General features: G+C 46.9%; 1 protein-coding gene across 6 annotated transcripts in view; it reads right to left on the bottom strand.

Annotated features, from left to right (window-relative positions):
* The window catches only part of PLCB2 (phospholipase C beta 2), a 67,360-nt gene that overhangs the window by 11,249 nt on the left and 41,026 nt on the right, over nucleotides 1–15,085 (bottom strand). For 5 of the 6 annotated variants that reach the window (XM_048854133.2, XM_048854134.2, XM_075129708.1 and 2 more), the window contains 11 exons: nucleotides 12,734–12,831; nucleotides 12,301–12,397; nucleotides 11,159–11,243; nucleotides 10,446–10,570; nucleotides 8,022–8,176; nucleotides 6,493–6,657; nucleotides 4,828–4,927; nucleotides 4,266–4,370; nucleotides 3,371–3,456; nucleotides 2,812–2,908; nucleotides 1,263–1,319 (listed from right to left, as the gene is read on the bottom strand). In XM_048854133.2, the coding sequence (XP_048710090.1) occupies nucleotides 1,263–1,319; nucleotides 2,812–2,908; nucleotides 3,371–3,456; nucleotides 4,266–4,370; nucleotides 4,828–4,927; nucleotides 6,493–6,657; nucleotides 8,022–8,176; nucleotides 10,446–10,570; nucleotides 11,159–11,243; nucleotides 12,301–12,397; nucleotides 12,734–12,831 (1,170 nt within the window). The other variant, XM_048854136.2, reaches the window with a different exon arrangement.

Here is a 15,085-nt window from a genome sequence, read left to right as displayed (position 1 = left end):
GACATTTCAGATTGAAATAGCTGCAATCATGAAATTTACTATTTTTAACATTCTATGACCATGATATTGACCAAAATGGACCATGAATTTGGTAGGGCCCTAATTATGATCAGTATACTCTTGTCTGGGGAATAATGGCCTCTAGTTCTAATATATGACATCCCTTCCACGGTGTCAGGAAAGAGTTTTCTAGTGGCTTTTAGGGGAGATGAAGGATTATGGGGAAGGGTGCAAGGGAAATGTTACAGAGACTCCATTATCTTTGGGCAGCAAGTCACTAGAACTCTGGTATCTGTGGTTAAAAGGCTATTGGGGTGCTAAGGAAAATAATGGTTTGTGCTTGGGAAGCTGTAAGAATGTAGCGAACTTTAGTTCTAGTGAACATATGAAAGTGAGGAAATTCAGGGAGAAAGTGCAAACACAAATGTTTGAGTCAGGAAATTAGGCTTTTTGAACTATCACCTTCTAATGTAATGACTCAGATACTTGCTATATTAACAACTATCTTTATACAACCATAACTCCATCCTAACAATGTTTTTTTTTAATTTATGAATATCCTTTATTTGTTGAGTAATATATTCATAACTGTGAGGTGTGCAAATTTGCAGCAGATGGATGGCAGTTATTTGGCAATTGATCCCAGTGGGGTAGTTTGACTGAGGGCAGGTGGATTCATCCTTGTGCCCTGTTTGGTGGGTGGTATATTCCGGCATGTTGGATTTTTATTTTGATGTTAATGTTGTGTAATGGTTTTATCACACAGCATTATGATGCAGACAAATAGGCAAATAATAAATTATTTAAATCAACAGATGGAGGGCTCAGTCCTCTGGGGGGCTTAAGCTGCCCCATTGCCCTCTTCGTACTGCTTCTGACGGTGTAAAGGGGCCTTAAAGCCAGCAGATCTGGCCACTGTGGAATTCCTTTAACATAGGAGATTCTCTGGCTGGGTTACTGGCGATGCTGGCTCTCTGCTGCCTCCTACAGGAGCCCCTGGTACAGTGTGTGTGTTGAGGGCAAGCTGGGAGGCATTAGAACATGGCTAAAGTGCTGCTGTGCACATTCACAGCTGCTGCAATGTCCCCTTGGGGCCACAGGCAGCAGAGCACAAATTAGAGCAGTCCTGAAGCTACTCTAAATTATGCAGGATGGCTAAATGGGCCCCATTTGGCTCAGGATAGGGGAGTCACAAAGGTGGCTTAAAGCTATCTTTGTATCCCTTCTCCCTGAGCCCTTTAGAGTAATATCAGTGTAATTACCTGCAACTTCTTTTGCAACTTCTTTTATAGTTTCTTCCTTCTCCAGGGCCATAGCTCCTAAAACCACAGAAGAGATTCTTGTTCATACCCTACCTCTGGGCTGAAAATGGAGCAGTGGAGAATGGAGAGCTGGGGCTTCGCTACATTCCCACTCTTGCTGAGGTGGTTACGCTGGTGTAAGGGATGCTGTGTATATATTCCTGCATCAAATACCCTTGCTGCCATTTTTGCTGTTTGGGGAGAAACATTATACCCAGAAGCTGCAACAAGTCTCAGAAGGAACTCAGGGATCAGCTCAGCTGACCAACAGAGTGTCTAACATTCATCAGCACTCAACACATACAATGGAACAGAACTTCAGTAAGGTCAGACTTGCCAGGTGTGGACTGCCTTCAACGTGGCTTCAATGGGATTTGAGGGACCCAGAATTTTGAAAGAGACAATCAGGACCTCACAAAATTAGGCTTAGAAAAATAAGATATAGGTAAGGAACAGTGAGATGTTATTGATGAGAACCAAGTCATCCACTAAATCCATCAAGCTACATTTCCTGCCCCCAAAGTTGGTGAGGATTTGGATAGCCTTGACCTCCCCTCATACCACTAGCATAATCAGGAGTAATCCAGTTGAAGTCAGTGGGCTTCTTAGACCAATGTGAAAATAGAGGAAAGGAGAGAATTAGCTTAGTGTGTATATATTTCTGAGAGAAAAAGATTCTACATCCTTGTATTGATTCGGTCATTGTGGGACTCATCATTTTAGATGACTGGGGTTGGGACCTATACATCCATGGCACATGGCACACAAATTATGGTGCCATAGGCTTGAAGTTATAAAGAAATAGCTTTAATCTGGAGACCCTTCCCCAGGTCTGGATGTCTGACTGTAAGGAGGAAAGGGTATGAAGGCTGGTGCTCAATTTGTTAATTTACAGAAATTTCTTTAGCGCCTGCTGGTAATTTACAACATGAACTATCTCACCCTCAGTTATGTGTTTCTCTTTTAACCATATCTCTGCTCCTTTCCAAAATGTTATATTCTTGTGACTTTAGTGCTGGTGAAAGGTGCTGCATTGTCAATGTTGGGAAGTGACCTCCCCTATTTATCCACAGGACAGGAACAGTTCAGCATAAGCAATGGCAATGTAATCTTCATCCATACTGCTGCACCTATTATGTCCCAACTCTGACCTGGAGCAACCACCTCTAGGGGTAAGAAGATAGTTCTGTTTCCATGCTCATTGAACCTTTGGTTTATCTACTGAGATTATCAACTGTGCTAATTGTGATGGTGATTTTTATAATGTTGTACCCTTGGAAATGGAGTGAAATCACCCACTCATTCACACACACACCTAAAGAGTAACTGGATGGTAACAACTTTTGTTCAGTATTGAACGAGGCCAGAATTTAAGCAAGTGACCTAGAGGTGAAAGGCTCCTGTCCCATTACTAATCTCTAGGGCTATCCAACACCCCCTTCTTTCACTGTTTGAGCAATGTACTTCTTCCTCCTCATTCTTTTAGTCCCACTCACATCTACAGCTTTACCTGCAGGTCCATTTGAAGAATGGAAACTAAAGGTCCTGGTGGAATTTGGTATCCCGTTGGTTTGAGCTGCTGTAAGCTTCTTCTGCATGTCAGGCTTCTAAAACAAAGATCAGACGTGAATCAACGCTATAGCAAAACAGACCCAAGAAATAGATGTGGCGACTGATAGACCAATCAATATAAGCATAAATCCTAGCAAAGCCAGTGAGGGAAACAGTACAATGCTTTCCCATTTGAGACAATGGAGTCTCCCAAGAGCTTAACACCATTGTCTGCTTAATTTTGCAATCTGTGGGCATGACTTTCCTGACACCAGGCAGGCTCCCCTTTGGTGGTTTTTGTTATCTATACAGTCACTGAACCAGGAGCTATCCACAGCCTCAAGGAATTAGACAAGGCTTTCTGAAATAGACACTGAATCCCCACTTACCCTTCAAAGACTGAACTACTGCTACACTGTCCTTGCTCCTGGCAGGGTGAGGAAGCATCAGGACAAGCACCCTGCATAATTTCAGACTGAACCCACAAAGCATGTTGCAGAATGTGTAGAAACACTCACCTCTGCAGAGCCTTGTTTCAGCTTCACTGATCTCTTGTCCTGATTATTAAAGAACTTAATGGGGTTGGAGAGAGCAACAGTCAGATCTGGAAACAAAGAGCAGATCCAGATTATCAGTGGACTCATCAGATTTCCCCTTTCCCTGCCACTCAGATTTTATTTCTGGGAATAGCCATTCTCCACACTAACTGCCTGAGGGATGTACTGCAGCCTGGATAAATCCCTTGCTCCCTTTCCTAGTATTAGAATGCGTTTCCATTCTCCCTGCCATCAGCCCTCTCTCGGATGGGTCCTCTCCCACCCCACTGTCTTTTCATCTCAACCTCATCTTGGTGAGAGCACACCCGACAAGTTACAGGGAGACACTGCCATTCTGCCTACTCTGTTCCTGGGAATGCTGTTTTCCCACTTGTCTCTCACTGCACCTCAGCCCTAACTAGAGCTGTGCAAAATGTTGGCAATGAGGTGAAAAACCATGTGACGTTCCCAAATATGATGCTCAGACTAAGGCTGGTAAAAGGACCAATAAAAGCACCCTGACTGGGGTAGGTGGTATTTTGAATTGAAACAACTGCTTAAGTAGTGACTGGTGGGATCTGTAGGCTGTGGCGGAACCAGAACGGCAGACAAATAGAAGGTGTGCTTGGAGAGACTGCCAGTCACACTCCTCTTCTGTGCTCTGTGTGCAATTCACCTCTAAACTGAGGAGAGCCCCACCATCACCTCACGGGGTGAGATTTCCAGCCTCACACACTAGGGTAATTTTCTCCTTGGTAAATAAAACCATCCCAACCCACAGACAGAGAGAGTAGCTCATCTTTTCTGGCCATTTCAGTATACCAGCAGTTTAGAGTCAGGGAAGGACATTCCACGTCAGGCACTCCAACTACATTACCTGCCCAAGTGTCAGGGACATAGTCCTTCATCTCCAGGTACACAAAGAGGGAGGGCATAGTGAGTGGCATATTACTCTCACTGCGAAGGCAAACGTGGTGATAGCCTGATGACAGAAAACAGGAGAGAATGAGTGAAGGCATCCACCCCCCCCAATGTCCCAACAGGAAACACAGCAGTCTGTGAGTGACGTGGAGGAGAAAGGGAAGGCACTCATATTCGGGCATTATGGGTTACACAAAGGTTCCATTGCAATGAGTTTGGAGGGTCTCTGCTGCTTGAATCCCTCAAACACAACACAAAGGAATGCAACAATGACTGATCTCCTGTGCTCAAGAGAGGACAACACGACATCTCCCCTCGTCCCCAGAGAGAGCACCACTGCACTTTGGACCGCAGTTTCTAGCACTACTACTCGCATCAGCACATGGGGTCACCTCCTTAACACCAACCCCTAGCATAGCTCAGGTTAAGATTGTACTGCACAGCAAACTGATCACAGGACAGCAAAGGACAGCAATGAAGGACACAGACGGAGCTTCCACAGAAAGGCCTGACTTTACCTGAATGCACAGCAATAACGGGAATGATGCGTTGACCAATGAACTTTCCTCCTTCCTCCAAAGCCACAATTCTGAGAGAAGCCAACTCTGGCATCATAATCTGGAGAGAAAAACATAAGAGCTCAAGCCCCAGGTGCCTTACTATGACTCCTAACAGGGTATTGGTGTCACTAATTAAAAATGTAAACCCAAGAAGAAAATCTCCCCCCCCCGCACGCTGCCCAGTAAGAGCTGCTTTGTGACCCCAAAGTTTACAAGAATGAGCTCCAGGTTGGGAATCAGGCATTTCTGAGGTTTAACCCTGGGTTTGGGCTAGTCACTACACGTCTGTGTCTCAGAACCATTATCTAAAATGGAGATAATACCCACATCACCTCATGAGCTGGTGAAAGCTTCCCCTGCTTTCCCAAGAGTGTTGTGAAGGTGAACATGTAAAGCAGTATATAAGTGCTAAGCATTATTATTATGTTGCTGTTACGTCCCCTAGCCCCACACCTGGAATAGTAGCAACAAGCAAATCAGTTCTTCGATCCTATGATCTGACTCACATGAGACTTTCTCACTATTCTACCATTTCTCCTTAAAACAGTGCCTCTCATTCTGTAATGCAACCTGTGATGAAGCGGGACTGTTCTTAATGTTTCCTCTGAATATTGTGGGGGTGCCTCAGTTTCCCCTATGTAGTTCTTAAGTATCTAGGTGGTGGGATAAGGGTGTATGATCGTTGCAGAGCCCTAGAGGGCAGGTGTGTGCAGGGGTCTGGACACAGAGAATGGCCAACACCCTGTTTCCTGGCAGCTGATGGCCTGGCCCTTCCCCCCTGCAAGGTGAGAGCTAAAGGCTTGGAGAATGAAGGAATCAGGTGACCTCCTGGCCCAGGAAAGGGACAAGGCCCAGAGGAGGAGGGGCTGGAGAGAGTTTCAGTTTGGAGCTGGCTGGGGACGAGAAGTGAAGTGCAGACATGGTTGTCTGGCTCACTGCCCCCCAAAATGGACCCAGCTGAGGGGTCCTGTTCTCTGCACCTACAAGCTCTGTGTTAGACCATGTTCCTGTCGTCTAATAAACCTCTGTTTTACTGGCTGGCTGAGAGTCACGTCTGACTGCGGAGTTGGGGTGCAGGACCCTCTGGCTTCCCCAAGACCCCTCCTGGGCGGACTTGTTGGGGGAAGCGCACGGAGGGGCAGAGGATGCTGAATGCTCCGAGGTCAGACCCAGGAAGGTGGAAGCTGTGTGAGCTGTGTGTCCTGAAGATAGGCTGCTCACAGAAAGGAGACTTCCCCAGAGTCCTGACTAGCTTCATGGGGAGCAGTTCCAGAGCATTGCCCGGGGACTCCGTGACACAACCACATGGGTCTATTTACTCTCATCTTTTCTGCTTCCTCATGGCTGGAGATTCCCAAGGCTCATTTGATTAGCACATTCAGTTTGAAATGCTCAGAGAGAAGTGTTTTGGTCTCTGGGATGTCCAGAAAGGGTCCCCAACGATCCTTCACCAATAGAGGAACTTGTGGTTGTTCGAATCTCTGGCCCTTGGAATCCCCACAAAAGATCTTTATGGGTCTAAGAAGGAGTCTTTCATGAGGCCCTGGAATCCCCAAGGAAAATGCCCATGGGCACTGAGCTCTTTAGGGGCCCTTTATCTGAGTTACCGTGAAGTGTTGTTACCTTTTCAAAAACAAAAGCCTCCTCCTTCCATACAGGGTTGAGGGAATTGGCACTTGATGTCAGCTTGGTTCTGTATTTACGTTTTGGGTCCCCTGGCAAACCAAACAGTTCCACTTCTACATACGACTTCACGCTGCGCTCCGAGAGGAACTGGCCGGAAAGGATCTAAGAACAAATAGAAACAAAACTAGCAACAGCTAGTAAAGCCCTCTCTTGCCCCCGTGTTGGATCATATTAAAGAAGTTCTGTATTAAAATTACAAATGAGTATGATTCCCCATAGTTTAAATTCCAGAGTATTACTAATTAAGAGGTCTCTTGGTTTTTGGTACTGTTTCTCTCCCTCTATGTGTGAAACTTGCAAGCTGCTAATTGCGTTAGTACATTCTAAGACAGAGTCTGTTCTCAAAGCAATTCACACAGAGAGAGACTCAAAGCAATACTCTGTAACAACAGAAACAGCACCCAGAGACTCCCCGCCCTTTTGTTGTATTAACAATTGTGATTAAAATAGAGATAGAGGATGTATGTGGATGGATGCTTGGTGTGGATAATAACTGAATGATCAGGGAGGTGCCAGCCTAAGAATCCAGTGTCCATCGGCTGAAGAAGGCGTCAAGTGGAAACAACCAGAGGACCCCCAGAGGGCAGACTGGAATCCACCCAACAGCCTCAAGAACCAAAGAACAAGATAACATCTGGCAGCATGGAGCCTTCAGGAATGTGCCATCTGCTGATTGATTCAGCAACAGCACGATGAAGCAATTCCCATAGACTGGCATAGGAAGAAATTCCTATAAAAATGGACTCTAGAAAGTGAGAACTTTGGGGGTCTGATTCTGCAAACCAACTTCCAGAAGCATCAGATGGGCATCTGACAAGGCCCTGCTCCCGCCTCATGTCCAGGCCACCTGGCCAGTGGCTTGGCATGAGCAACTCTAAGGCTGGTAACTTGCAGAACCTGTGTGTGTGTGTATGAATGAATGTGTGAATAAATATGAGATTGAATGGAATGTTATAACTGTAACTAACTGCTTACTATGATTCTTTCTATATTCACAAGAAATGTGGTATTTTGCCTTTTCCCCTTTAATAAGATCCTGCTGGTTTTTATTTTATTGGTATAACACCCAAGCCACTTCTTCTGTTGCCCATCTCCTCTCTTGACTTGGTCACTGCTGTCATCCAGCCCATTCATTCCCTATAACATGCCTGTCTCATTCCTCTTTCCCTTCCCCTGTGCTCCTTGCGTTAGTGTTTCCCCCGTCATCTTCCTTCCCCCTCACCAGAGCCAGGGATTATTCCATGTGGCAGATGCTAATTTTCTATTTTCATATGAATATGATTAATTTTAAACACTGAAAGGCCTGGGAGTTGCCATAGTAACACTCTCCGGCAGGAAGTTACGGGTTCATTTGCCATTCAGAGCCCTCCTGGGTGGTAAATAGAGGCGCTGTAGGTGCCAGTTATCTCCCTGCTGCGAGTGTGCAGCTCTGTCAGGAGAGAAACAGCACAGGGGCTTGTACTTGCCGTTATTGAGAGGGTGCTTGCTACCACCACATCAATGCAGTCCACAGAGAAAGGGTCGAACTGCTTGTCTGGACGCCGCATGAATTCGTGTTTCAGAAGGTAGCCGCTCTGGCCGTTGAACTCAAAGAGGGCCATATTCTGTTGCATGGGGACATCTGAGGGAGAGAGACAGCGGGACACAGAGACAGGAACTTTTGCGAGAGTGCAGCAGCAAGGTCTGTACGTATCAAGGAGCTGTAGTGACTGAATTTCTGTAGCCTGCACCTCACACCCCTCCTGCACCCCTGCCCCAGCCCGGAGCCCCTCCTGCACCCAAACTCCCTCCCAGACCCCTCACCTGCTCCTGCACCCCTGCCCCAGCCAGGAGCCCCTCCTGCACCCAAACTCCCTCCCAGACCCCTCACACCCCTCCTGCACCCCTGCCCCAGCCCGGAGCCCCTCCTGCACCCAAACTCCCTCCCAGACCCCTCACCTGCTCCTGCACCCCTGCCCCAGCCAGGAGCCCCTCCTGCACCCAAACTCCCTCCCAGACCCCTCACACCCCTCCTGCACTCCTGCCCCAGCCCGGAGCCCCCTCTTGCACCCAAACTCCCTCCCAGACCCCTCACCCCCTCCTGCACCCCAACCCCCTGCCCCAGCCCGGAGCCCCCTCCTGCACCCAAACTCCCTCCCAGACCCTTCACCCCCTCCTGCACCCCAACCCCTTGCCCCAGCCCGGAGCCCCCTCCTGCACCCAACTCCCTCCCAAACCCCTCACTCCTTCTTGCACCCCAACACTCTGCCCCAGCCTGGAGCCCCCTCCTGCACCGAAACTCAACTCCAGAGCTTGCAGCCCGCACTCCTGCACCCCAACCTCCTGCCCCAGGTTCAGCCAATGCACACCCCGCAGTTGAGAATGTTACACTGATTTGTGACAATCCCTAAAGGGTTTTGGATCTATAAACCACAAACGACACTAATAAAAAGTAAAATTCATGAAATGTCCAGTGGATTCTATGAGATTAGGTGCAGTGTGACCATATGATCCCTGCACCCAAACTCCCTCCCAAAGCTCGCACCCCCTCACTCCTGCACCCCAACACCCTGCCCCAGGCTCAGCCCGGAGCCCCCTCCCACATTCCGAACCCCTCGGCCCCAGCCCAGAGACTGCACCCCCTCCTGCACTCCAACCCCCTGCGCCAGCCTGGTGAAAGTGAGTGAGAATTGTGGAGAGCGACCGACGGAGGGAGGGGGGAATGGAGTGAGTGGGGTCTTGGGGAAGGGGCGGGGTAAATCCTGGCTTGATCTTAAATTCAAAAAGTGATCTCGTGCGTAAAAAGGTTGGAGACCACTGCTCTAGCCCTTCTCCATTTGTCTGCTCCGCTATTAATGTTTGCCCTCTCCTCCTTCCTTCGCCATTCACTCACTTTGCTCCTTATTCTTTCTATGCCCCATATACAATACAATCCCCTCTCCACCAGTCTCTCCGATTTTCACTTTTCCTTCCCCTCTCTCCCACTTTCCCTCTCCCCAGCCCACCTATCGATTCCAAGGCCAGAAGGGACCATTGTGATCATCTAGTCCGACCTCCTGTACAACACAAGCCAGAGACCTTCTCCCAAATAATTTGTTTCAACCACAGCGCATCTTTTAGAAAAAACACCTAATCATGAACATTTGCCAGTGATGGAGAATCCACCTGAACCCTTGGTAAACAGTTCCAAGGGTTAATTATCCTCACTGTTCTAAATCTGCACTTTATTTCCGGTCTGAATTTGTCTAGCTTCAACTTCCAGCCTCTATCTCTTCTACACTCACACGCACGTGTGTGTGAGAGAGACAAGGCCTTTCTTCCCCGCCTTCTCACTCTGGGCATGCAGTACCTGAAGTGGACATGGGAAGGGGGAGCCCTGGAGCCCCTTTCTGCCCACCCCAGATCAGCAACACTGGAAACAATAGTGGGGAGGGAAGTGCTAGAGTGCGGTGGAGAGAAGCTCCTCTGCATGGCAGGTGCCTCATTGTGCATGCTGCCTACAACAGCATGTGTGGCTTAGGTGTAGCTATGCCTCTCAACAGCCTGTGTTAACCACTACACTCTCCACACCATCTGAAGAATGAAATTAGGCTGGCCTAAGATGATTTCTGTGGATGCTGGACTGTAGAGATAGTATGTGGGAGGATGGAGTTCAAAGGTATAGTCATGCAGGGCTAACCCTGTCCGTGCTGCTGAGAAAGGCTCAGTTTGCGAGAGAGAGAGGCTCAGTAGGAGACCGAGAGATATCCATGGGTAGATAAACTCTGACAAGACAAGGGCAAAGCAAACAGCACACATGTTCAGCGGCACCTGGTAATACCAGAAAATCCCAGTGAGGGAAAGAGGGGAAATAAGCGCGGGTGCGAACACAACCCCACCCATTGAGAAGCATGGGACAGCCTGCAACTCACCCATTGTCTGGAAGTTTAAGGCCACCATTTGACAGCCGACGTTCCAGAACATCTGAGGCAAGTAGTTGGATGAGTCCATCCGGGTGCCCTTAGGGTAAATCCGGCTCATCTGTCGCTTGTTATATCTGCAGATACTCCATAGGAAACAGGTCTGGAGTGGCCTATTGCTGCACATGTGCCCTGGGACTAGCTCCCAGTTCCAGATTATATGAGCTTCTTTAGGTCTGAAATGGCTGCTGGATGCTTGGTAACATCCTATGTTATAAACACCAGAGGCTGTAAGATACGGTATCAAAGCGAGACCCATTTCCTGCATCCCTATATAACATGATGTGCTCCATGCTTAGCAACAAGCATTTGGTAGTCCTGACTGCACCTGCTAGAGGGCAACAGGCATCCTATCAGGAAGCCCTGTGACCAGTATGACCTACATGTTCCCCAGATAATAGTACCTTGTCTGAGTCCTCTGTGTACTTGGTACTTTTCATGGATTGTGAATAGGAGCTAATAAGGTTCTGACCACCCGAAGCAAGTTGTGCTGTCTTTACCTTACCCCAGGAGCCATGCAAATACTCACAGGACTGTGCATTGTTGTACAGTTTACCAGAATTATACTATATGACAGGGAGTAATGCTTTCATATTCCACTTAAAATGCATCACCCAGGTACACAGGACAATGCTGCGTAAGAGTTCATCTAGCAAAAAGGATACTCTACAAACTGCACAGGGGATTTGGTCAGTAGATCATAAGCCTTCATTTCGGTAAAGGAGGAGATGACATAACTTCGGTTCTGCTCTGGGAATACGGAAGAGGGAAATGTTTAAAAGACAGGCATGCCCAGCACCTCATCTCATACTCTGCCAAGTGCCATGATCAAAGCATGACACATTCATGCTGGGCCTCAGACCAACACCCAGCCTGTTTCTTTCCCCACGGACCCCATGATCAGATCAAGACACCTCCATCCTTGCTTGGCCCTCTGAAATGGGATTGGAGGAGGACTCATAAAGGTTTATTTGAGCTGTTGGGATTTGCGTTGGGTTTACCTGGGACAGGCAAATGAACACATCCAGAGGATCAGCTTGCAAAGAGAGGGTGTGTGTGTGTGTGTGTGTGTGTAAGAAGTTCACCTTTTCTTTTATAGAAAACATATAGCAACAGTTACAGCCCTTCATTTTGTTCCAAACCATACATTATAATCTCACAGACAGAGAAGGGCTCACATGGCAGTGATGTGTGCAACATAAATTGTTTCTTTGGTGTCAGTGCAGGAGTTGTCTTGTTTCCCCTTAGTTTGAGTTGTAGGTTCAAGTGAACCCAACACTGACAGCAAAGCTCAATGAAAAGTTCTGCATTTTACCAGGTTTTTCACTGACACCATGCATCAACCCAGTTCACTCAAAATTGGCCCCAGGTTTGAGAATCTGATGAACTTGGTGTGTTTGATGAAAGCAGGTGCATTTCACTTGGTTACAGGTGTACAGCTTTCTTTCTCCATCACCCAGCAGGGGGAATCCCTACTGAAGAAAAAGACCAGTCAGGCTGGGCTAAATTCTGCTCTCATTTACACCAGTGTAAGACCAGAATAACTCCATGGATTGCAGTGGTGGTATTGCTGATTTTCACTAGTGTAAATGATGGCAGAATTTGACCCAGTGACTACAAAGAGGGATGTCCATGTTTGCTATTGTAAGAGAGAGCAAGGAGGGTAAAAGAAGATGGCATGGGGCAACAGAGTATCTGCAAATACAGCTGCAGTCAGAATAGCTGGAGAGTGTCAATACGTGCAAGTTCATACCAGCTGTTTCAATGAAAACATTTAGAATAGTGAAAAGACAAGAATCCTTCTTACCTGTTGAGATATCAAAGGAGTCAAGTTTGATGGGCTGGATGTAATTAACCAGGCTGGACATTTCCTCGTAAGCTGTCACTTCCAAGCCAGCAGTGCCCTAAGCAAAACGAGACTGGACAGATGAAGAGACACCTCCCAGAAAAACAACACACTCACAGTTGGGTCTCTAAGGCTACACTAGATCTGGAAGCAAGCGTCCCAGTCCGGGTCTAGACTTGTGCTAGCAGGGCTCACACAAGTACGCTAAGAATAGCTGTGTAGATGTTGCTTTGAGGTTGCGGCTTGGGGTAGAGCTTGGGCTCTCAAGCCTGGGGGGGGTCAGAGGAGAGGGGGCTTTAGATTAAATAGAACGATGGGACCCCACAACAAGCTGTGATAGGATCACTGTCCAGAAGAAGCAAATGGGCCAAGAGAGGAAAGGGCAGCGCATTACCTCATCTGACTGCATCTTTTTAATCTGTTCTTCATCCAAGTTTCCAGATTCCTCCTCCTCTTCCTCTGGGTCCTCTTCGGTCACATCGCCTGCCCAGACTAAGCATACACAGTGTGCACCAGCAGCACATTTAGACAGGGCAGCATGAAGGATTGCCGACATGTCCTCTAATGCTCCTCCACTAGCAAGGGAAACATGCCACTTATCTGAATTGAAATCCCTCCCAGTGTAAACGTGGGAACACGAAAGGGGTACGATATTGCTCTAATGGCTGCATCCAAATATGGAGAGGCACCGCTCTGGGCTGGTGCACTCAAGTAATTCAGTTCTTCCTCTTGCCAGTTTCCTAAGCTCCAAATACAGTAACAGGCTCTAAGTTCGCTGTATCCCCAAAGCCTCCAGCCTCCCTTCATAGGCTTCTCCCATGAGGAGTGGGCTGTAGGCCCACTTCCTCCACCAAGGGTCATACCTAATGGGACAAATCTGGGAGTGGATTTACTTTAGATCCTGATTCCTGGCTATTTTACAGAGGAGCTGTTCCTGCATTCTCATAGCGCTCTGTGTGCCTTCTGTGACAGGAGCATGGAGACTCCATAAGAAAATAAGAACGGCCGTACTGGGTCAGACCAAACGTCCATCAAGCCCCATATCCTGTCCTCTGACAGTGGCCTTGGCAGGTGTCCCAAAGGCAATGAACAGACAGGTTATCATCAACTGATCCATGCCCTGTCACCCAGTCCCAGCTTCTGGCAAACAGAGGCTAGGGACACCATTCCTGCCCATCCTGGCTAATAGCCATTGATGGCCATATCTTCCAGGAATCTATCTAGCTCCCTTTTGAACCTCGTTATAGTATTGGCCTTCACAACACCCTATGGCAAGGAGTTCCAGAGGTTGACAGTGCATTGCGTGAAAAAAATACTTTCTTGTGTTTGTTTTAAATCTGCTACCTATTAACTTCATTTGGTGGCCCCTTGTTCTTGTATTATCAGAAGGAGTAAATAACATTTCCTTATTTACTTTCTCTATACCACTCATGATTTTATAGACCTCTATCATATCCCCCCTTAGTCGCCTCTTTTCCAAGATGAAAAGTATTAATCTCTTCTCATACGGAAGCCGTTTTATACCCCTAATCATTTTTGTTGCCCTTTTCTGAACCTTTTCCAATTCCAATATATCTTTTTTGAGATGGGGCGACCACATCTGCACGCACTATTCAAGGTGTGGGCGTACCATGGATTTATATAGAGGGAATATGACATTTTCTGTCTTATTATCTCTCCCTTTCTTGATGATTCCCAACATTCTGTACTCTTTTTTGACCACCACTGCACGTTGAGTGGATGATTTCAGAGAACTATTCACAGTGACTCCAAGATCTCTTTCTTGAGTGGTAACAGAGCTAATTTAGACCCCCATCATTGTATATGTATAGTTAGGATTATGTTTTCCAATGTGCATTACTTTGCATTTACCAACATTAAATTTCATCTGCCATTCTGTTGCCCAATCACACAGTTTTGTGAGTTCCTTTTCTGGCTCTTCACAGTCTGCCTGGGACTTAACTATCTTGAGTAGTTTTGTATCATCTGTAAATTTTACCACCTCACTGTTTACCCCTTTTTCCAGATTGTTTATGAATATGTTAAATGGGACTGGGCCCAGAACAGATCCCTGGGGGACACCACTATTTACCTCTCTCCATTCTGAAAACTTACCATTTATTCCTACTCTTTGTTTTCTATCTTTTAACCAATTACCAATCCATGAGAGAACCTTCCCTCTTATCCCATGACTGCTTATTTTGCTTAAGAGCCTTTGGTGAGGGACCTTGTCAAAGGCTTTCTGAAAATCTAAATACACTGGATCGCCTTTGTCCACATACTTGTTGACCCTCTCAAAGAATTCTAGTAGATTGGTGAGGCATGATTTCCCTTTACAAAAACCATGTTGACTCTTTCCCAACAAATTATGTTCATCTATGTGTCTGACAATTTTGTTCTTTACCATAGTTTCAAGCAGTTCCCCTGGTACTGAAGTCAGGCTTACCGGCCTGTAACTGCTGGGATCACCCCTGAAGCCCTCTTTAAAAATTGGCGTCACATTAGCTATCCTCCAATTGTTTGGTACAGAAGCTGATTTAAACGATAAGTTACAGACTAGAGTTAGTAGTTCTGCAATTTCACATTTGAATTCCTTCAGAACTCTTGGGTGAATACCATCTGGTCCTTGTAACTTATTACTGTTTAGTTTATCAATTTGTTCCAAAACCTCCTCTAATGACACCTCAATTTGGGACAGTGCCTCAGATCTGTCACACAAAAAGAATTGCTCGGGTGTGGTAATCTC

Source organism: Caretta caretta, chromosome 6 (assembly GCF_965140235.1).
Source record: "Caretta caretta isolate rCarCar2 chromosome 6, rCarCar1.hap1, whole genome shotgun sequence".
In the NCBI taxonomy this organism is placed as follows: Eukaryota; Metazoa; Chordata; order Testudines; family Cheloniidae; genus Caretta; species Caretta caretta.
The sequence above is the reverse complement of the archived record's forward strand: the minus strand, read 5'-3'. Positions and strand labels throughout refer to the sequence as shown.